Below are 23277 nucleotides of genomic sequence, written 5' to 3' on the forward strand. Positions count from 1 at the left end.
GATTCTTCATTTAGTTCCTCTTCTTCCTCTTCTCTCAATAAGAAAAAAAGAGGATAGAATAGATACAAAAAGAAGGGAAACGAAGGCAGGAATGTTAACCATCTCTTAGAAAATCTAGAATTTTAAGACAAAGTTAAATGCGTTAAGATTTATTTCAGCCCAGGGGCTATATTTGGGGCTACGGCAGAACCAGATAAGAGGCGTAATGCTGCAGTTAGTTTCCTAATTAACTAAATAAGCTAATTACCTTTCAATTCTCACTCCATGAAATATGTTGTACTAGCAAAATTCTAACTCGTCCTATAAATATAGTGAAATATAATATAGAAATATAATATTGTGAAATAAATATAACCGTGAAAGCAAATTTTCGTAAAAAATTCTAGCGCGCATTGCAAGGCCCACAGATGTCACCCTGATGGACAGCTTCACACAGTAACACCGCGATGGTGGCGTAAACCACACTGCTGACATCCTTTTGCGGGCATCCCCTGAGATCCAGACGGGCGCAAGAGGTTCGTTGCCGATTTCGTTTCGACCGCGGCCTGGCTGATGCGTGCATAGAATGCACTTGCAGTCGGGCCTAAAAGCGCACAATGGCCTAGCGATCTATGCCGTACGTGCCGCTGGCGCTTAGTTACTGTGTGAAACCGCCTATAAGGGTGACATTTGTGGACATTGTAACGAGCGTTAATTTTAGAGCGCAGCTCTTTGGTACCCATTCCTGCGTTTCGCGTCGTCGTCGCCGTCGGCGTTGTCCCTCGTAACCAGCTCCGCCCCCTTTAAGCTTCCCCAGCTCAGCCCTCCTCTTCCTCCGGGGAGGTGATTGCAGCGCGCGCTCCTGCCGGCACCGTTGGCTGCGTGTACCCCTCCTCCCTCTTCCTGCGGGGCGGCGACGTTGTTCTCTGATTGCAAAAGCGCCGGCTCGCTATCACCGGATCACGGTGCGTGCACCCCAAGCCGAAACGCAGAGCCACGTTGTCTTCACTCGCTAGCGGCGTCAGCGGCATCAGTCAGTCGCTGCCATCTCTTCGCAGCGCAAAGTTCTTATGGGCCCACGCGCTGCTTCCCACAGCCTCCCGATAACGTAATTGCTCTCTTCATTTTTACAACCACAAAGCTTCCTTCTTGGCAATCAAGAACTGATAGTGGAGTGTTTCTTGAAGGAATATGTGTGAAAAATTAGAAAGTTGTCGGTAATTGTACATACATGTCTTGCTCAAAATCTTTACCTCAATCTATCGAAAAAGATGAAGCAGCTGATGAGCTGCGCTCAAATTTCGCATTAAGAAGTAACGTAATCGTCAGCAAATTTTTTAAGGAATATCTTTTATTGCGGCTACACTATTTTCTGGGCAAGCTCATATTCTTAAGTATGACACACCCACGTGTTTAGTTATTTATTGTAATAGTGTAATAGATGAAGCCGTTTGCCTCTTAACCTGGTGTCCGCAGTAGCCCTCAATATAGCTCCAAGAATAAAATTATTCTAAAGACAGTTATCCTTTTTTTTTTCTTTTAATTTTTTCCCTTCTAAAAGACGCACTCGGTATACAGTGGGTTCTATAGGCCTCATACACATCCTTGTAAAATATTTCCTCTTTAGACAATCTTAAATCTACAAACCTGCACAAACACATCCCTTCTATAACTCCTGCCTAAAATTTCAAGATCATATTCCCGTCATGCGAATGTGTTCTTCACTGTCCACACATGGAATCGTCAGCCCAGCATAGGTATTCCTTCCGCAGGTCTCGGAACTGCTTTCCGCTTCCTGCCCCATACCTGCTTCAATTGGCCTGCTGACCCAGATCACCTCAACCGGCAAGTGCGCTCTGCCTGCCTTGGGTATATAGTGCATATGTGGTCAAGGCACTAGGTTTTGACTTCTAGTAGACTGCTCTCGTAATTGAAATAAGGCTAGTTTTGCAACGTCCATATAGCGTTTAAGCCATTGGATGACTTTATTAGTAAAAGTCAATGCTTCATGAAATACTCATATTCTTTTTGAGCCGTTCGTTGGCATAACCTCTCAAATGCCTTTTTCCGTACAAACGTTTAGAATGGCCAATTTCATTTAACAGCGCCAGTGGAAGTTGGAAGGGGCTTTTTCTGTAAAAGAAAACCCCGAGTGATCCTGACTCCATTACCAATCGAAAAAAAGGAAACAAATAGAAAAGCAGTAAAAGCAAAACAAAACAAAATTCTACACAAAAAATTGCGTTTAGTTTTGAAAAAGTGTACCTTTGTGGTTTAATCACTCACTGCAGACTGCAGCGCAGCATCAAGAAAATTGCTCCAGAGGAGCACGTTGAGGTACGTTTGTGGGCTACCCCTATAGTCTAATTATTCGCTTGAAATTATGTGGTCTCAGTCTTAGATTGAAAATAAACCTACCCAGCTTTTTCGTAACAGAAGTCAGTTCAGGGTTGTTATTGTCGCGACCGCAAATAGCACGCACCATTACTTATGAATAGCTAAGAACTGGGAGCCATAGAAAGGCTAATGAACTCTGCATTTTTGCGCCAAAAACAGGAAAAGAAGAAACCAGAAAAATAAGCTAGATAAATGTAAGTCTCCGTTAATCCACCTGAAACTTCGTTGTCTACAAGAAGTGCACTGTTTGCCAAGGTAATTCATCGCCATGGATACGGTTCAGTCGATTAGTCCAACAGAGCAATCCGCCTGTCGACATTTCTTTATACATTTGTTTTTTTCTTTTTTTTTTCTCCTCAATGCTTTCCTATTCTAGTGTTTTGCGATTTCTTCTCTGCCTGATCCGGAAGAGCACTGTGGCCCCTTTGCTACAAAGAGGGCTCGCCGCATCGGGATCGCCATCGATGTTCACAAATAATCCAATCCAATCCAATAATGGACTCCTGACGGGTCCGAGGCGTTTAGCGGTCGCCCGCGGCTACTCGGGGCCGCCGCATCGACCATGCGAAATTCTCACGCGGTCATAATGTGATCGCTCCGGGAGAAGCCGGGCCTCCAGGCAGACCACAGGCCGCAACCCAAAATTGAAGAAAGAGCCTGGGTTAACTCAAAACGAAGGTCCCAGCAAGAGCACCAACTGAATCATCGTTATGGGAAAAGGTGAGCGGTGCTTTATTTCCTTCCTGACTGCGGTGTATGAAGCCGCTACCAAAGCACGTAAGAGGCGTGATTGCAACCTTGGGTCGATATGGCAACTCCCGATATCTATAAGGCAGTAATTAAGGTCAACGTATTAGCTCTTCTTAGGGAAGATTGCATAATAACATGCTGAGTTCCTTAATTTTTCATCGGAGATATTAGATACCATCATTATTCCAGTAGCTTCAAGCATACTTCGAAAGCAGTAAGCTTATTTCCTCACATGGTACACAAAAGTACGCTAGGTACTAAAATTTGATATGTAAGCAAGCGTAGCATGTAATGTTACGCTGGCCCTTCTTGAAACATCAACAAATAATATCGCATGTTGTAAGGCAAGTATTAGTCTAATATTTTATGTGAAGATAGAGTAATTAAAAATTTGTAAACAATGAAAAAATGATCAACATTACTGCTCCAACATCTTTGTAATTATGTGTTCTGAACGTTATTAATATTTTTATTTAACAATGGGCGCCAAGCTAAACATAAAAAATCAATTTCATCGATAACACTTCGTTCTAAAATTTTGATGACCATTACTAAAAGACTCGCATCCTCCTTCGGTCCATCGGTAGAATTAAGCAACCTGGTTTAGGAAGCCAATCATGTAACTGGAGCGCCTGATATTTCCGAGTCTGCACTAACTCTCATTTTTATAGTAAAAACTGATATTTGGCGCAAAAGATGCAGATTGTCCACGGCTGGCTATTTTAACACTGCTAGGTAAGGATATGGTATGCGTTCTTGAACGCTTAGACATTTTGCTGTTTCTCTTCTTGTACATCGTGTGGATGTAATGACTGCTGACTCCTAGTTGCTTTTATTAGGAAATTACGAAACATGCGCATGACTGCTTCCACCGCGCAGTTTTGCATGTTCACTCCTGCATGCAGTACCTGTTCATTACAAATGAAGAGAGCATAAACTGCATTATTGTATGCGAAAGGCATTCATAAGTTCCCCTTTGTGAGGCGCACGAGAGGAGCTTCAAAATGAACGTAAATCTCTCTGCTACTAGCGGTCGTGCAGCTGCTGGCAGATGACGTGCGGTGGGGGTTGATAAGCGGCTGCGGCAGATCACGCTTCCTCTTGGAGACGGGGTTTAAAGGTGTATTCACACTTGCGACTAGATGAAGACGCGCGACTACCAGTCGCGCGACCAGAGGAGAGGAGCTCGCCACTACCGATGTTCACACTTGCGACAGTCGCCTTCTCGTTCTGTTCTCGTTCCGAACGAGTTGGGAGTAGGAGAGCTGCCGGGCGATGACAGCGAAAGTCGGTAGCAGGCGCGCTTGCCAGACACTTCAGCTTTTTCAGGCGAGCCGGTGCGCATGCCGCGCTCTCGTGTTTCCAGGAGAACGCCGACGACGAATAGACGGTGTCAATATAAAATGTTTGCACCTGCGTGAAAAACCCATTTCTCAAAAGTTCATGGTACTAACCGGATAGTCTGAATATCTTTCCTCCACTACGGCGTCTCTCATAGCCTGAGTTGCTTTGGGACGTTAAACCCCACAAACCAACCAACCAATCTTTCCAATCTCCTCCCAGGCCATATATTCCTTCTCCCTGCCTTTGAATTCCGGGTGCCGTTTGTTGAAAAGGTAGGGGTATTCTTTAATTGCCTTGAGAAGGTGCTCGATCGAGTACTCCGGAACCTCGCTGATTGGTGAAATGGTTTGCGACTAGTAGTCGCGCGACTAGTAGTCGCGCGACTGGAAATTTGAGCAGTGCCCGATCGGCCCGCGGCAGTCGCTTTTCGACCGATGAGACCATTTGCGACTGTCGCTTTTCGACCAAAACGGTCGCGCGACCGCTGCTAGTCGCAAGTGTGAACGGGCCTTAAGCCGTAGTCGACGTGCGCCCGCTAGCTTCAGCGTCCAGCCCCGATTTCACATCTTCCGCCGAGACACAGTGACGCCCCCTGCATTTTTAATGGAGACGGAAGGCTTGCTGGACAAGGAGAATAACGATATCATTCATACGAGCCCGGCGTGAAGTAGTGGTTTGCGCACTCGGCTGGAGATCAGAGGGACGGTGGTTTGATATCTGGTATAGGCGTTAAATATGTTTCTTGAAACAGCAATGTGATAGGCGTTTTCTGATCACAATTTGTGATTACTTCCTGCACCGGTGCGCATGGGTCAATGAAGGCTTTTTGCTTAAAACGTGCCCATGAAATGCTTGGATTCTGTAGGACAAATTCCCTTCATTGCGCATACATGCTGAGCTAAGAACCGAAGTCGATAATTTTGAAATATAGTTAATTGATGTTCCTTCGCCTTTCGGCGACCGCTGGCACCGTTCTTTCGCGCGAACAGTCCGCTTTAGCGAGCAGCTCCGCTACTTCAGTACCGCCGCTATGTATTCTAGGAGCTGAGGTACTGAGGCAATCGGCCGCGTAGACGTAGCGCGCGTGACATCGTTTATGTCCCTACAGTGGCGTAGGCGCGGGAAGCGTCCCTGTTGTCAACACGCGTGCTTGTCTGCATGAAAGCTCGATTTTTAGGATAAATTCGTTCACTTTGAGACGTCATGTACTTCGATACTTGCGCGAAGAATGGGTCCCCTGATTTTTATTTTCCCGTGACAAAAGGAGCCCCCCAAAATAGTATGGAAGCATTTCTTGGGGGTAGTTGGAGGGGCTGAATTGAATTTATTGGAGTCTGTAGCAAAATACAGTTTTGCCGTGGGACCGAGGCTAAAGGTGACGTACACGTCATTTGACTGGGCATTCGGCACAACAATTGACACGTGCAACACAACGCAGCAGGCACAGAGCAGCACAAAATAGTCAGTCAGATGTCGGAATGTGATGCAAACACAAACCATCAGCAAAACACATAAAAGTAACCTTTAACATACATCAAGGTAACAGTTTCAAGAACAGTAATTGCTATTACACAACGGAAATAGGAACAAAATAGTCACGTATGTTCCAAAAAGTACACCTTAATTTGTTTTTGATGTAAACAGTTCGGTATTTCTGCGGTTCAGTTTTTTTTTTTTTTTAATGTAAACAGTCAGTTTGGTATATTCAGTATCTTGCCCCTTAGGTCAGTGCGCGTCATAAAATATAATTTTTTTGCGGTCTGAAGCTTTAAAACGCTTTTTGAGTGCCGTTAAGCATTAAGGCATCATTAACATCTGACATCTCACTTAGTGCCCCTTTAACTCTGCAACAAAATTCTTAAGTACTTTTGGACTTCTCGCGCAGCTGAGACTTCACAATTGCTAAGCAATCACCACGAGTATGTCAAACTGCTGTCGTAGACATTTTTGCATTCAGTTTGAAAATCGTACTGACATTTTCTTTCGCGCATTGATTCGCTCTTTTACGCCAGCCTATAGACCCTATTCACTATCAGGTTTAGCATGCGGCAGTTGTGGCAACCCTGCATTGTGGAGACGTCATAACGTTGGGCGGTCCGAAACTAAATGCACAGAAAAAATGTTTCCGACGCGTTTCGGCGCCGGTTTTCCGGCGTCCTCCCTCTGCGCGGCGTTCATTTGTCGGAAACTTGAGACGCCGTTTGCAACGCCGTCCAACCAGAGCTCGGATTTCACATACGCCGTGTCATGATTCGCCGTAGGCCCTCTCTCTCTTTTTCTTCCCTCTCTCCGATGTTGCGTTGTGCGTGCCATGTTTGCCAGTACAGCTGCAAAGAGGTCACGTGAATAAGCTTATATGCATTCCTACTTGCAGGTCAACGACTCTTTCTGTGCACATTTTTCTTGGTCGTGCCAACGGTGATAGCGCCGGCTGTAAATGCAGACAATTGCAACACGGTGCACGCTACTAAAGTCGTCAACACGACCCTGGGACCCGTGCAAGGATTCTGTGATGTAAGCGGTTCAACAGTTCTCTCAGAGAGCCTTCACCCGCAAACCACTCATCTCTGACCTTCTAAATGATGGTGCTCGCATATTCACTCGTAATATTTCGTCCGCAGTAAGTTGCCCTTTCTATTGCATGTCAGTACAACGTGATGAGTTTAGGCCCTAGATAGATGTGTTTATTGCGAGAAAACGCAGAGAGGTTAAACCGCAGGTTTATAATACATATAGTGAAATTAACGGTGTTTGCAGTTCTTTCCTGATCGCCCTTTTAAATACGATTTGTTGCGAATACGGTTCGGCACCGACTTCGTTTGTTTAGCTTGCCGACTTTCAGATCGCTTCGTTCTCAACCCTGCTGTAAAACAATAATGTCGCTGCAAAACTCGCGCGGACTTTTCGCACCATATGAAAATCTCTTTCTACCATGCCGTGGTTACCCACACCAGCATGAGGGCTGATGTGCCCACCACATCGAATGCTCTTTCGGTATTAATGCAGAACATGTCTAAGGGTACTAACGTCCTCCTGATCAATAGAAAACTTATTGTTATAACCTAAATTTTACCCCATGAAACCGGTTCTTTGCTCCCCTTATAGTATGATGTTATGTTAATAGTCAGCTGTGACGCAAAAAAAAAAAAAGAGGTTTTGGCTTACACTAGGTGATTTGGTTATGGTTTGTGGGGTTTAACGTCCAAAGCGACTCAGGCTATGAGAGACGCCGTAGTGGAGGACTCCGGAAATTTCGACCACCTGGGGTTCCTTAACGTGCACTGACAACGTGTGCTGTGCATTGTCAGTGCACGTTAAAGAAATCCAGGTGGTCGAAATTTCCGGCGTCCGCCACTACGGCGTCTCTCATAGCCTGAGTCGCTTTGGGACGTTAAACTCCACAAACCAAACCAAATCACCTAGTCTAAGCCAAAACTTACTTTTTTTGCCGCAATCAAACCTTCATGCAGTCCAAAACCTTAACTTATGTGCCTTTTAATAAAGGTTAGGGCATAAATTTTGTGAAGGAAACAAAATATAGGAAAAGTCATGGGCTCGTTATAGTATGCTTACGACAAGTACGAACAGCCACTGAGACTGATCAGAGTGGATTGAAAGTATAACCATGGATATAACTGGTGAGAAAGTAGATCAAAAAACAGCATATACTCCCGGTAGTATCCCAACTCATGATCTCCATTTTTAAAGTATCTTTTCACATTGATGAACACAAGAAATGATGGGGGTTTAAGCATGGCTTGGAGCTAGCTATACGAGCTAAAGGTCTGTACCAAGGTTGCACACGGTTGGTATTGATTAAACTTTATTGCTTCCAATTAATGTTACGATGATGTAAGGTCAGTGCTTATCACATGACTACCATGTTATTGTCATATTGTTACGGGCGATGAAGAAGCGGGAACTGGCGTAGGCAGGCGCGCTCGCGCTAGGTCCGCCATCTTTCATTAAACCGTCATCTACCATCGCCATCGGTCATGTTCTGCCTCCATTCATCGGCTTGCAATATTATGAAGTCAAGCATGCCCAAAGGTAAAAGGTCAATGTGATTGCGACAAAGCGAGGCCAATTAAATCCAAGGTTGCACGCCGAATAGTAGTGATTCCGCCCCAAAAAACAATTCCCTTATAATTTGCATAGTGTCAAGGACTCTTTGTTTCATATGTACATTTTGTGAAGGAAAGAGAGCAGTGTGTGTGTGTGTGTGTGGGGGGGGGGGGGGGGGGAATGGGTGAAAAAGCATTTTAACAATGTGCGTGTTCCCGACACGAAGAAAAAATGAATTTGGTCAAAGCGGTTAATGCGAACGAAATATAGTCGGTGGAGTAAGAAAGTACGTAGGCAAAGGTAGGAATTGCATTCATGACCCAAAGCAACTCAGTGGGACATGTTCATCAAAATTGCTAAGTCATTTACAAATTGCAAAAACTAGGCAGGTTGCATCACCAGTTAACGCTCGCTAGCAATGGCTTGCTTATATTTCATACTCCTTCATACATAGTATCTAAATTTAATAGTACCCTTTGAATAATAAGAGTCCTGCAACGCTGTTCCGCATCCAAGAAATAACTCCTTCACAAAAGAGTTCCTTATTGGCTCCGAGCGCAGTTTGGTAGAACGATGAGAGTACTAATGGCTATCAATGGGATAAGATTTTACTCTGCAATGTTCGCAAACTAGACGATGCTAAGAGTGGCTAATTTTTTTAAATACCCGCATTTTTGGAGACGCTCATGCAGCGCTACATATCGTGGCGATACATGCAGCTTTTTTGGTCTGAATGAACACTTGCTTCACACAAAACTACATTCTACGAGTTCATGTGTTTGTCTTGCGCCCGTGTCTTAGGTGGTGCTAAATAGCACCATCTACTCGTTCCTCGGGATCCCGTTCGCCGAGCCTCCCGTGGGACGACTGAGGTTCCGGAGACCGGTCCCTATTCGGCCCTGGAAAAATGTGTTCGCGGCGACAAAGATGCCGCCTCGGTGCAAACAGGTAAGCACGTGCTTCCATTCATTATCTAAACGCGCGGATTGTTGGCGCCACTTCACGAGACTCACCTAAAACAAGTTGTCCGTCATGATGACGCGCATTCCTCCAATGAGGCGCTCTCACCAACAAAGCTGCCGCTGTAGCACCACGCATTATTTTGCGTGACGCTTCCATTCCGCAACCACTGCAACCTGCTATGTCCCAGCGTTTTAGTGCTTTAAGGCGGTGGAACATTACTGCACAAACGCAAACAAATGTATGGAGACAATCCGGATACAGGTAAAAGAATAAGTTTTGACCACAGCAACGAGAAAAATAAAGTAAAATTGCGAAAACAGAGGAAAAAACGGCGAACCGGGAAAACGAAAACCCAGAGAGCGTTTGATGAGCCGTATGTAGTACAGTCTACTTACGCGTATTGCGGAACGCGCCACTGTATAAATTTTATTAACCGTGCCGATAGCTCTCGGTATCTCGGTAAATCTGCTAAAATTCCCGCCTGAGTGGAAGTTTCCTGCTCCACTATGCACACACATGACTTCAATAACCTAGTAACTGCGCTGATCAAGATGTCACTTTATTTAGAATCCAATGAGGTCCCTCTTTACACAGTGAAGGGTTTTGCTTGCATAGTGTGCAGATGTTGAATTTGAATTAAGCAACACAAGCTTACAAAGAAATAAACTGGCCTGAGCCCCAAATTATCGCGAGTAATATAGAGATCATCAGAAATGACGTAGGAGCCAAGCGGCAGGGAGTCATCTTCATCTAATTCCGCACGTATGTGCCGAAAGGCATTAACAGAGTTGTTGAAATGATAGACGCTGCCGCACAAGAGGCTGCGAACTACGGCTAGGACTGCCACGCAGATGTATGGCGACTGGTCGTGTCGAGAGCTCGCTCTTCTACTTCCCTCGCGACCGGCCGTGGCATAAGAAGCGCATCAATAAATGATATAGAGGAGGGTTCCCCGCTGCCCATTCATGACAGCAAGCATTGCGATACGAGCACCTCGTTTCGAGAAATCTTATCAACGCAGCGAAGCACTTAGTTTTATGCTTAGCAAGAAGGCGCAGCCTCTACTAGAATATTGGGTAGTGTGCTCACTGCCCTATGTGGCGCACAACACAGCTGAAATAGCCCTTCCTCTAGCGACGTTGCGTTAATTGATACTGCAAGCGACGAGTTTCGGAATCCCCTAAGCCACCACAGAAATGTTTTGTGCATGGAGCAGTTTTCTTTCCGTCTCAGTTGTCGTTGTTACCAGACTATATGTTCTCGCTTTGCTCCCCCTTCTAGGTTTTGTGCATGGAGCAGTTTTCTTTCCGTCTCAGTTGTCGTTGTTACCAGACTATATGTTCTCGCTTTGCTCCCCCTTCTAGGTTCGCATCAAACAAGCGCTGTGCTGTTAATGCATCCAGGATGATCTCTAAATCCGAACATTTCGTCGTCTTGACAAGCCCTTCTGTTCAAAAGTTGAAGCTGCCTCACCAAACATGAAACGCTTTATAACCGTGTAGCCTAAATTCAGTGAAGATTTGTTGGTCCTGATAAAGATAGCTAAATTCAAGCACCCATGCACATTTTGTTTATGAATTAACAGCAATCGTGTGCACAAATAGTACGTCTATGGCATTCTCAAGCTTAAGAAAGGTAAAGAGGAAAGCTTTAGTCCACTATCGCCAATTCATAGAATAGTTTTTGCCTGGGCCCAGACGAAGTAATCATTTCCAATCGAAATTTTGGCCAGCGATTGTGTCGTTCAATAAAGTTAGGAGAAAAAACAGTTGTGTAAGGTAGAGGACGAAAAGTCTTGGATAGGTCGATGTGGAGTGATTAGGTAATTAGAGGCAAAAAGGTTAATTAGACGTCGAAATAGCTCAGACGTGCACACTCGTAGTGACGTCCGAACTTTCATTCACGTCATGACAAAATTTCTGAAAGAATTACAGGGCGTAATTTGTTTTGTTGCTTCCGACCTGCTGCAAATATCCAGAGTTGTAGCCATGATATTCCTGAACTGCGCTAAAATACTAGGACTTAGCAAGAAAAGCACACAAGCAACGCTACACCAACTCACCCAACTTTCTATTTAGCCATCTGAGTTTAAGGAAATGGTAGACGCATGAACAATTCTTTTTTTCTTCCGTCAGGCCAACGTACTGAGCCAGGAAGACTGTCTCTACCTGAACGTGTGGACACCCACGTTAGACATGTCGGAGAAACTGGATGTCATGGTCTACTTCCATGGCGGTGTGTTTGTCTTCGAGAGGCCACTTATTCAGAGGGATCTGAGGTAATCCTCACCTGGGTGAGGCATATCCTTGGAGCAGTGAATTCGATTATTTTGGCACTAATATCATCTGTTGGTCATCACCAGTGATAACCGCATAACGGAATAGGAACATTTTAAACTTGTAATTTTTAGAGGAAAGGGAAAGAAACTAGGGGGTCCCGAAGGACCATCCGCCAGCATAGTGATTATCTCGACCGATGTATCCTAATCCCTGCAAAATATTACTTAAAGAATGCTTCTCGCGCTAATTATATTCTAAAACCATTCAACATCAATAGGAATGTCGCAACGCGCGGGTAAGCGTCGACCGCAAGCAGAAAAAGACGAAATGGTTTTGGCACGTTCTGAGCACCACTCACACTCTAACTTTCGCCTCGGCCGGACGCTGTCGGCGCCGCTCCTGCAGCTTTCTCGAAAAACTTTAGATCCCTGTGTTAGATGCCTGTGGCGACCGGCACTGGAGTAATGCGAAAGCATTGACAGATGCAAACGGCGCACCATACTGCAACGTATCACGCAACTGCAGTCATACAGCACATTAGAAGACGCGTCGACAGCAAGTCAACGACTGGCATAATCCAAGCAGAAGCGGAGGCAACGCGCACGCCGCCACCTTCCAGTGACATAACGTTGTACCAAGGCACGCCATGGCATCACCGGCGACGTCTACTTTTTTCATGCGCGTCAGCCTTTCTCAACGCGGCGCCACTCTTTCCCATCGGGCTGCCATCCTCTCTCATGACGTCACGTGCTGCTAGGACATGCCATAACGTCACAGGTGGTGGTCCCCATGGCAACCGCGTCGTTGTGACGTCACCATGAACGCACCTCTTTTTTGACATTTTTGGGCAGATTATATTTTAATTATCTCTGACTAATTCACACTAATTAATAACTTTATAATAATTTCGACCCTTTATTTGTCTTGTTTATGGTTCTATAAAGTGCTGCACAAAAGAAACGAGACTAAGTGTGTAGCTTGAAATAAGAATGGAATTGTAATGATTGAGTGGGTTCTCAGTGGGCAGACTGTTAATCAACACTACTACATTCAAGTAATAAAAAGACTTCGTGAAAAACAACAGGAAAAAAAAGGTCACAGTTGTGGAGTGATTGATGGCTGTTGCACCAGAACAATGCACCCGCTCACATGGCCCTTTCTGTCAAGCAGTTTCTGACCAGCAAAAACATTACTATGATGGAGCATCCTCCTTAATCACCTGATTTGTCTCCATGCGACTTTTTTTATATCCTAAAGTTAAATCTTGCTTAAAGGGAACCCATTTTACCTCAGTTAAAGGCGTTCAGGCAAAAACAGAGAATCTCCTGAACAGCCTTCCAAAAACCTCGTTCCAGAGAGCTATTACCAGCTGTAGCAGCACAGAATGCAGATGTGAAATCTGAAGACGACTACTTTGAAGGCGATATATCACATAAAACTGATTCTGTAGGTACAATAATTTATTATACCAGTCTCGTGTTTTTGTGTGTCATACCTCGTATTATCACAATATTGACGACTGTCGCTTTGGTGTGACGTCACTACGAGTGTGCACGTCTGTGCTATTTCGACGTGTAAATAACCTTTTTGCCTCTAACTAATTAACTAATCACTCCACTTCGACCAAATTTGGTATCCAAGAAGATTTTCATCCTCTACCTTACACAATTGTTTTTTCTCCTAACTTTATTGAACGACACAATGGTGCAGACAATTTTTTATGGCACGAAAATGCCAACACAACTCGCCACGGTCGTCCCTGCTAAGCGACCTCCACAGGAAATACCGAACATTCTATATTCCGGCGTTGACTTGAGTGATCAGCTTAACTCGGCGCATGACGGCGCCCTTAAAAGCAAGAATTTTTCGTCAGATATCCTGGAATAGGTGTGTGTCACATAATCGATGCAAGCAGTAGTGTTCAGCGAATAATTCCTGTCATTCTTGTAGCCACACCCTTCACAGTGATACAAAGGTCTTGAAAAAAAAAATGACCTACTAAACCACGTAGTGCATGCTAGAGCTTTCGCGCACAGATGGAAGTGAATGGAGATAAAAAATCTCAGTGCACAGCATGAGAGCGCATGTGTTCCAGCCAGCTGGCGTGTCGGTCAGCTGCAGTGATAGCTGCGACGTTCCGTGCTCCGTTCTCATGAGGACCATCTGGTTTTAAATCTACTCTAACGGATTAACGGATTTTTTTTTCTTCCACGCTCGGCACATGCAAGCCAGCCGCAACAATCATAGTTGACGTGTCCATTTTAGTGTGGGGTCGACGAACGTATGCTTATGAGAAAATACTCGCAGTTTAACATCACAGACTGCCTTGGATCTGCCTAAGTGATATTACTCGATCAGGCGATTTGCAAAAAAAGTGGCTCACCTAAATGCAACATTATACAAGTGAGACCAGTCATTCTTCATTTCTCTCAGGTACATGGCCGCCCTGGGCAACGTGGTCATAGTTAAGATGAACTACCGGCTGGGTGCCTTCGGCTTCCTCTACGGCACGCATGAAACGGCCCCTGGTAACATGGGCCTCTACGACCAGTACCTGGCGCTGCTGTTCGTCAGGGACAACATCCACCTTTTCGGCGGTGACCCTGAAAAGATCACCGCTTTCGGCAACAGCGCCGGCGCTATGTCCATCGGCCTCATGGTTGGTATCGATTCACGACATCCGTAGTAGGGCGGGACTCCACACGTAGGATAGAAATGCTCTTTTTGCATGCGCGAGTCGGGGTGACACATCGTTAAGAGCGGCAGTACTAATTCGTAAAGGTTATTTGGCTAACTATTACGTTGCTATTCGGGTCGATTTGTAGCGAATATTCAGACATTAGAAATGAGTAAATGCCGATTACGCTGGTGGTGGCGGGCAATGATTTATTATTTGCATTACGGGAGACAATGGGCATATTAGGCACCGAGAAGACACATCAAAGGTTAGGCAAATGGGAAGCGTCACCAACCCGATACAAAAGAACAGCTACGCACATCCATCTCTCGACTCGGTATTAGAGCTTGAAGTATAGGAAAATAGGAAATGGGGCAAGAAATCTGCAAGCTGGTGTTTCTTTGAGTGGGCAAGTGGCCCCCGCAAGCTAGGTCGACGGAGAGGCGAAAAGTGCAATCTTCTGGGTGGGTGTCCTCCCCCACCTCCAGAAGAAAAGAAGCGGTCGCGTCACGTCCTCAAGGCGGCGCCACCTTCTCGCAGACTACGTCACCACTGGCCGGGCCCCTGATCAAGCGGGCCATCCTGCAAAGTGGCAGCCCGTGTGTGTCCATCATCGCGCGGGAGAACCGGAGCCTGGAGCTCGCCGACAAGCTGGCCTACAGCACGGGCTGCGCCTTCGGAGGCATGAGCATCACCAACCACGCGAAACAGATCATCTCCTGCCTCAGGCGCGTAGAGGCCGACAAGATCGTGGTGCGCCTCCGCGTTATCTTGCGATCGCCGCCGAGCCGATTGTGTCCGTACTTGCACTGAAGCAGTAATATACAGTTTTAATTTCACACAAGTGCAGAGTTCACGCACGCGAACATGGGACGTCTACGCAATCTAGCCGCCTTTTGTTTGAAACCGTTCTATTTACACGTACGCGACGCACGCTGTGCGTTGTGTCTAGCGTCAGAAGCGGACAGCTTCTCCTGGCCCTGCAGCTAAAGCTAGGCAGGAAGGGTGAAGAGACGCGCGTTAGTCACCATGCCCCGGCGTGTATTGTTAAGAGTAGAGGCGCGTTTGAGTTAAGGGGGGGAGATAAATGAGGCAGTACACTCCCCGCTGGGCAGGGACAAAAGCCCATCACCTACCCTTTTCCGCCTAAACTTCGATGTAGGACAGTACAAACACTGCTGTACCCTCTGGTCTCGTAAGATCTCGCGAGATCATCAGTAGGACCACGAAAAATGCTTTTTCGTCAGGCTTACCAGCTGGAAAGCTGCCCTCCTGACTGACAAACGAAAGCTTTTCGTTATTTGAAACATTATGCGAGGCTAAGATTGAGCAAATTGGAGGCGAATGCAATGGTTTAGAACACAATATCGCTTCGGGATATTAGCGACGACGTTGTATGTACGTAAAGCTTACACGTACGTGAAACTAAAACTATCTAATAACTCACTGCGCGCAGAAGTTGTAGCAAACGTCTATTTCCGATTTTCTATACGAAGTACTCGCTTGCGTCACACCACCGCCCAGACCTTGTACTTGTACTGTGTACTGTGCTGTCATTTGAACACTTTCTGCCATGATAGGAACTAAAACCAGTGAAGTTCTTTAACGTAATCGCGTCCTCAAAGTGTGCTTGGATGGCCGTTCTATGAGGCAGTGACAGAAGGCAAAAAACGTAGAGGCTAACAAATCCTTCTCGTGACGATCGCGCTAAACGTGAAGCCCAGAGCAAAGAAAATTACACGGATTCACCTAAATGTCTCCTTTACTTCGGAATGCCAAAGTATTGCAAGTTCCGTGCCTATTTTCGTTGGGAGTTCTGTGTTTCATTGCTTTTCCGGCGTCTACAAATGTACTTTTGGTTTACTTACTTATCTGCCTGACTTTTGGTACGAAGCTGCCACTCTATAAGGTGCAGAGATGCCTAGTTACCTTTACCATGAGCACATGACTATTGTGAGTACGGTAGTAGGTTTATGACGGTATATGTCTATGTGTGTATGGGTTTTGCCTGCCAGTGAGTATATAGAACTTGTAATGCGGCAGTCACTCCACCAGTTCTGTTTCCCGTAGAGCGGTTCGACGCCCCACCAAGCTTCCCCCAAACAGAGTTTTTTATCGGCCTCTCTGTACTTACATACATAAATAATCTAAGCTTGATCTGGAATACGTGAGGAAATGTGGTTGTCGATATTCTAACACCTCTCTGCTGCGACGCCTCTGGCGGTCACAGTCGGCATCGCGTTCATTGAGATCCGTTTCTTTCCGCGCTTCAGGCCGTGCAGTCAGACCTGTTCGCAAGTATCGCGGTGTACCTGCCTGTGTTCGGCGATGACATGCTTCCTGTGCATATCCTGACTGCCCTCAAGAGGGGCCTCTTCGACAGGGATCTCAAGCTGCTCATCGGTGTCACGCCCGACGAAGGCACATCCATACTCAGCACGTGCGCACTCAGCCATTGACTACTCGCGCTAGTTTTTCGCTCTCGTGGAAATTCAGTTCTCATAAAGACTAACGACACTAAATACCCTTACGGGAATTTTCGAGGGCCAGTTATCTTTAGGGTCAACTATAGTATTTTAAATGTTGGAAATCGACTTTCGTAAGTTCAGCACTCCAGTATTTGTAGATGCACATTCTAATACATCAATTTTAAACAGTGCGGCTAAAGGGCACAGGTTACCGGGCGTCCTAGGCGTCAAGTGCCTTTTCTGCCTACCGCGCAGAGGAGATGACACACAACTGCCGCATGCTTCCCAACAAAGCTTTTTAGACTGTCTACTGAAAATCTTGCAAGGAACATTCTTGGTTATCTAACAGAGCGTAGCACTTGAGGGTTTAAGCTATTAGGATCAAAATCTTAATTTCTCCAATTCTTAGATTCCCAAGTCCAGTACGACCTATCGGCGACACATCGGGAAAAATTAGCATGGAAGTTTATAAGAAACGGCCGCACTGTACAGAGTAAGCAGCCAGGTTCACAATATCCCGCATTCCTATTCCTAACAAAATGTTGCTCACAACGATTTTTACAGGTCAGTGTGCTTCTCACGTGGTTCGTAATCGTGGAAATTTCATGTTTCTTGGTTATTTTATACTGACAACACAGACTACAGATGCGGATATTATATTCACGCGGACTGTGTATGACGTCACGCACAACTATGGAAGATGGGCACAAGCTTACGCAAAGAATGTGGAAACCAAAAGGGAGAATTAAAGACGTATAAAGTTTACAGATTTTGGTAGAATGTTTATAATACAGGCTCATTATAACACAGCCTTTCAGTACGGACGGCACTGACGCATTTATGAGGGCCCGCTACCTTTACAATGGCCTCTTTCCCTATTCACGTATTTGTAGAGCACTTTCATTTTCGTATGCGGTACAGTTAGCAGTATCGTAATATGTCTGGACATCTCTTAAATTATAATTTGCGTGTCTTCTGCCACAGCTTACAAAAAAAATGAGATGCTAATGTAAAATTAGGAATACGTGGGTGGGAGATATCCAGTGTTTGCAATCAAAGGGCATGATATCATAGAGGCATCTTGAAAAAGGGGAAGGGTACAACGTCGCATAATAATACCTTTCTCTGCGTAATTCTGAACTCTTCCTTCTGTCTACTGCTGCTTGCATTATCAGGGCCAGTCCGCAGTTTTTCCAGCGGGACAGCCATCGCAAGGTGTCCAAGTCCGAGCTGCTGTCCACATGCAACCGGACCTTCCTGCATTCATTTTCCAAGGCCAGCTTGCGCCGTATCTACTGGAACTACATGGGCCTAATGGGCCACACCAGCTACCTGACGCAGCGCGCTGCCCTGTCTAACATCATCGCTGACTACTTCATGCTGTGCCCCGCGCACCATTTTGCGCAGGAGCTCAACCGGAAGGTGATGGATCTCCATAGTAAAAGTTCAAATGCCCCTAAGATTGATGCAGCATCAAAGTTTAGAGTGAATGTCGTTCACATAAGAGGACATGAGCAAATGCCGCAGCATCAGCGGGGCGAGTGAGGTACTGTCTCATTTTGAAGCGAAAGCTTTACATGCGTCATGTATCATCCAAGGTCAACTTGTTTGGCCGCTTGACCTTCAACGAGCAAGAGGTCACAGAGTGGTCATGTTACTACATGACCATGGTACTATGTATGATTTACCGTCACTTGACCTTTGACTTTGCCCTCTGATCTCTAGATACAGATACGGCATCACGTCTTCGTTCATGTAGTTGACGGCGTCCTGGGCTGCATAGTCTCGCCATTTAATCCCTGCAAAACCATGTCTGCCCATGTCTAAACCTAAGCCTAAGCAAATCAAAACCAAACAAAACAACTTGTTTTCGCTTCGCCTAACTAGGTTTAGCAGAGACAAATCTCAGCCAATTTTTAAGTGCTTGAACACACTGCACTCTCCGAAGTGTTCCGCTAGGCACAGAATAATGCCCCCCCCCCCTCTCCATGATTATTTACATGAGCCTGAAGATGGAGCGTGTGAGCACAAGAGCTGGACGGAGCTTTAATTGCCCATAAGGAGTAAAGATTATTTCAACCTTGATATACACACTCAATTTTCTATTTACTTTAAATAAACTTTCGGTACTACCTTGACTAAATGTTTCTCGAGGCTATTTGACTGTTTAGGACACACTCGTCTCCAGTTAATTGTAATACGTTTTATAACTTCAATCAGTTAATATATCAGATTATGTGAAACACTGTTTCGGTTCACTAAATGTCCGGTGAAGCTTCGTTTTTTTCGTGTTCTTTATTGTACATTTTGCAGCCCCATCCTTAAACGTTCAGGCACTGTAGATGTTGACTACGCTTTATTTGACTGGTTCCTTTAAAAACACGTGGCTAAATGCAGGGAGTTATAAAACTTTTCGTTGTTTCCAAGCTACTCATTATCTCTCATACTGTTGTTCGCGCGCAGGGTGTCGAAACGTATTTCTACTTGTTTGACTACCGCACCAAGAACTCCCTCACGCCTCCATGGATGGGCGTGATACATACGGCTGAGCTGTTCTATCTATTCGGTGAGCCGTACTCGACCAACTGGTATACGGATGAAGAACGCGAGTTCAGCAAGACCATTGTGGACATCTGGTCAACCTTCGCTAAAACAGGGTATATGTATTCTCCCGTTCACTGCCCTGTGCAGAGACAGTGATTTTAACGTGGGCCTGAAAATAAGGTTAAGTTGATCACTGTTTACAGGGACACCAAACTCCGCCCCTCAAAAATGCTTTTTTCAGCTGCCTTTGTGTTTAAAAGATGCTAAGCAGCTCTCTCGCGCGCAGAATGTCGCCTGACGGCTAAGGTTACTTGAGTAAAACAGCCAAACGGATAACACCACACAGGAAAGAAGGCACGTCACGAGGCTGGGGCTAGGATATAAATCACGTGAAATGAGGCTTTCCAACCGAGGTAAACCATCCGCAGTCCTTTACTACATTCACTGAGTGCATGGTACAGATCTCTGTGCAGTACAGCCATGCATTAATTGTGAAAAGAAAAACGTCAGTTTCAGTTAATGGCGCAACGAAGTGAGCCTGAGGTCAAACCTGGTGTTGAACAAGAATCTTAAATGTGGGTAAAACTCTTGCCAAACATTTTAAAACATTTCGCCCTAGTGATATGCAGCATTAAACTCTCCAACCCAGAGTGCGATCCCTGCTACCACGAAGTAGCCGTGTTGTCCAGGTGTCTGCCCCTTTCCTTCCTCACTCTGGAGCATCATGATGACCGAACCAGTTCCAGCGTAAATAAAGCGACTTCGTTTCCCGATTAGTCAGACCATTCGACCATCTCCGAAGTTTTGCCGCTCTGTCAGCGCGCGCACGTTAAAAGAAGCACCGAGGTGTCAATTAACCCTGAAACTTCCCTACGGCTTCCCTAGTGACCAATCGGTCTTTTCGGGTATTCCGAACCATAAATTTTAGTTACATTTCTCATCTGCCTCAAGTAGTTTCCAAATTTCTTTGGCTTGCAGTAAGGAAATATAACACGCGACATGCTTGCATGTTTCTGAAGGCACAAAGGCCCGTAGCAGAGCTCAAGATGGAGAGCATTATTGAAAAAACTGTTACACCTAAGTTGAGAACCTTTTTTGTGCACATCCAATAAAACATAGTGTCCTATGTGAGTGTATATTAGTTCGCTTTCTAAAGCCGAAATTTAGCTCTATTCTGCTGAGGGCATGCTGTTCGCTTGAACAATAGTGAAGATATTACCTTTCAGAAGCAGGCAAAGGCGGAAAGGGGGGAGGGGGGCAGCAAAGTGTTATACAACAACGGGATGAAAATTCGAACGCGGTTGTAAGCATCGCCCGGTGTACATTTTTTTTTTTCAGGCAGCCTCCAAAGCACCTTTGCTGGCCCAAGTATTTATGGAGCCGGCCCCGCTACCTGCGGCTCAACCCGCGAAAGTTCGCGCCCGGCAGGGGGCCCCGAGAACAGTGGTGCAGGCTGTGGAACGGCCCCGTCGTTTGACGTCAGCAACACTTCGGAATATTTACGTCCTGCAACGCGATTCACTAACTACGCCACGATTCATGCTTGTTCGTTGGGGATCGCCATTAGCTGCCTTCTCAAACCTCCGAACCATGAGCAAGTAAAAAAAGCAAAAGTGGCAGTTCTACGCAGTTAGCGCTAACGGCTGCATATTTACCACCACGTGAACAGAAAGAACGTGGCAACGACAGTTTTTCAGAGCTCAGAGCGTGTTTATATCCCAGTCGAAAAAACTACAGAACTGTGTCAAAAATACGACAAAATATCCTGTAGTTCTGTCGTAACCATCAGATTTTTCTGTAGTACTTTTCTGTAGTTTTTCTGTAGTATATTTCTGTTGTCTGTATAGTTCTGTAGCACGTTTCTGTTGTAACTACAGAAATTTCTGATGTTACTACAGAATGTTCTGTTGTCACAACAGGTTTCCCATTAAAAACCGCACAAAAATTTTGTCGTAACATCATAAAACTTTTCTAGTTTTTTCCGACTGGGATATATATATATATATATATATATATATATATATATATATATATATATATATATATATAGCATAAGTAAATAGACGTACTTGGTTGCTAGAGGTTACATAAAAGTGAAAAATTGCTTCATACTGTTTCCAAGTTTATTTGTAGTAGACGTTTCGGCAGGAGCCCTGCCTTTCTCAAGACTGGTGGTACATGATTCTTGTTTGTCTTCTTATAGAATTGGCCAGAGGTGATACAAACAATATGGGCACACACAGGTGAGTCAGCTGGACACGCACAACACACACATACACACACAGGTGCGGAGAGCAGGCTAGGCCCAATGGGCCATCAACCCAAGGCACTGGCCGCCGCGAGTCATCTGTATACAATACAAGACACAATACAGGCAACCGCGGAACAACCTTGGAAGGAAGAAAAAAAAGAAAAAAAGAAGACGAAAACAGGTGGGGGAAGGTGTTTGCTGTTCTCACTAAAAGATGGGAGCGCCCAGCGTGATGAGAAAACCAGGTGGACACTGCTGGTTAGAAGAACCTGACAGCGGCGAGTAAAGTTCGAGCAACTTGCGACGGGAGATGAACCTCAAAAAAAGAATAAAAAAAAATAAAAAAAAGAAGTAAGTAAATATGCGGGACAGTAGAATGGTGAAATACTTTGAGGTTTTCGCTAACAGGTGTGAGGGCTAAGCAAAAGAAGAAAACAGGTGGGGGAACCTGTTTGCTGCAGGTGGTGAGAAAATTATTTTTCTTGTTCTCACTGGGAGCGCCCAGCCTGATGAAAAAACCAGGTGGACACTGCTGGTTAGAATAACCTGACAGCGGCGAGTAAAGTTCGAGCAACTTGCCAACTCTATAAGAAGACAAACAAGAATCATGTACCATCAGTCTTGAGAAAGGCAGGGCTCCTGCCGAAACGTCGACTACAAATAAACTTGGAAACAGTATGAAGCAATTTTTCACTTTTATATATATATATATATATATATATATATATTTATATATATATATATATATATATATATATATATATATATATATATATATATATATATATATATATATATATATATATATATATATATATATATATATATATATATATATATATATATATATACAATAAGGCAAATTGCTCGTGCTTTTAAGCACTGGTTATAGTTATAGCTTTATTGTAGACAATTAAGAATATTACAGAGATAGCTTGCAGAATGTTTTCATAATCGCCCTGCACTTGCTGATTTCAAATGTCCCATCTGCATTTAAAGAAGCTGTACAAGACCATGGCGATTACGCGACATTCGCGACCCACTTCCTTTGTTCCAGCTATGGAACAAAGCGGACAGCATACGCAATTTTCGAAATTTGTCCGAAATTTCGTATATCGTCATCGCACAGCCTGCCGCTTGTTTTTTTCGAAGCGCATCATAATTGCGACGCGTGTATTCGGAACGTCAGGTTTGATATGCCAGATGCCGCTCTGTACGTACCAGTTATTGGTGCCAAATCTGTGCATTGCATGTTCAATGCTTCATGAAGGCATCTTCATTGTTGTGTTCATCTTGCGACTAACATTCATTCAACACGTCCTGCCCTTTTCCAAGACCACCACATCTTTTTTTTTTATGTATATTTCAAGCAAGAAACCTAGCGGGGAATTCGTGAGTTAGTTCGATTTCATGCCAGATATATTTTGTTGCGTCTTTTTCCAATTATAAAATGAGCAGGCTATGAATAATAAATTATCCGCTGCATAATAAATGTCACGCACACTGGTCTGCACTGGCTCTTTCTGTTGTTGAGACCTGTCAGAAAACGTTCTTTCTATC

The 23277-nt window shown here is 44.9% G+C and overlaps 1 protein-coding gene across 1 annotated transcript; it reads left to right on the forward strand.

Annotated features, from left to right (window-relative positions):
* The first annotated feature begins 3086 nt into the window (after positions 1-3086).
* LOC146189803 (acetylcholinesterase-like) lies at positions 3087-21046 on the forward strand. Its single transcript, XM_084605349.1, has 10 exons — positions 3087-3096; positions 6845-6984; positions 9337-9483; positions 11634-11776; positions 14211-14436; positions 14995-15207; positions 16728-16894; positions 18098-18344; positions 19386-19579; positions 20805-21046. Exons 1-10 carry the CDS (start codon positions 3087-3089, stop codon positions 20941-20943), a joined length of 1626 nt encoding a protein of 541 aa, XP_084461475.1. The 3' UTR covers positions 20944-21046.
* The last annotated feature ends 2231 nt before the right edge of the window (positions 21047-23277 follow it).

This window comes from Amblyomma maculatum, chromosome 5 (assembly GCF_055883805.1).
Source record: "Amblyomma maculatum isolate TAMU_Amacu chromosome 5, ASM5588380v1, whole genome shotgun sequence".
Lineage (NCBI taxonomy): Eukaryota > Metazoa > Arthropoda > Arachnida > Ixodida > Ixodidae > Amblyomma > Amblyomma maculatum.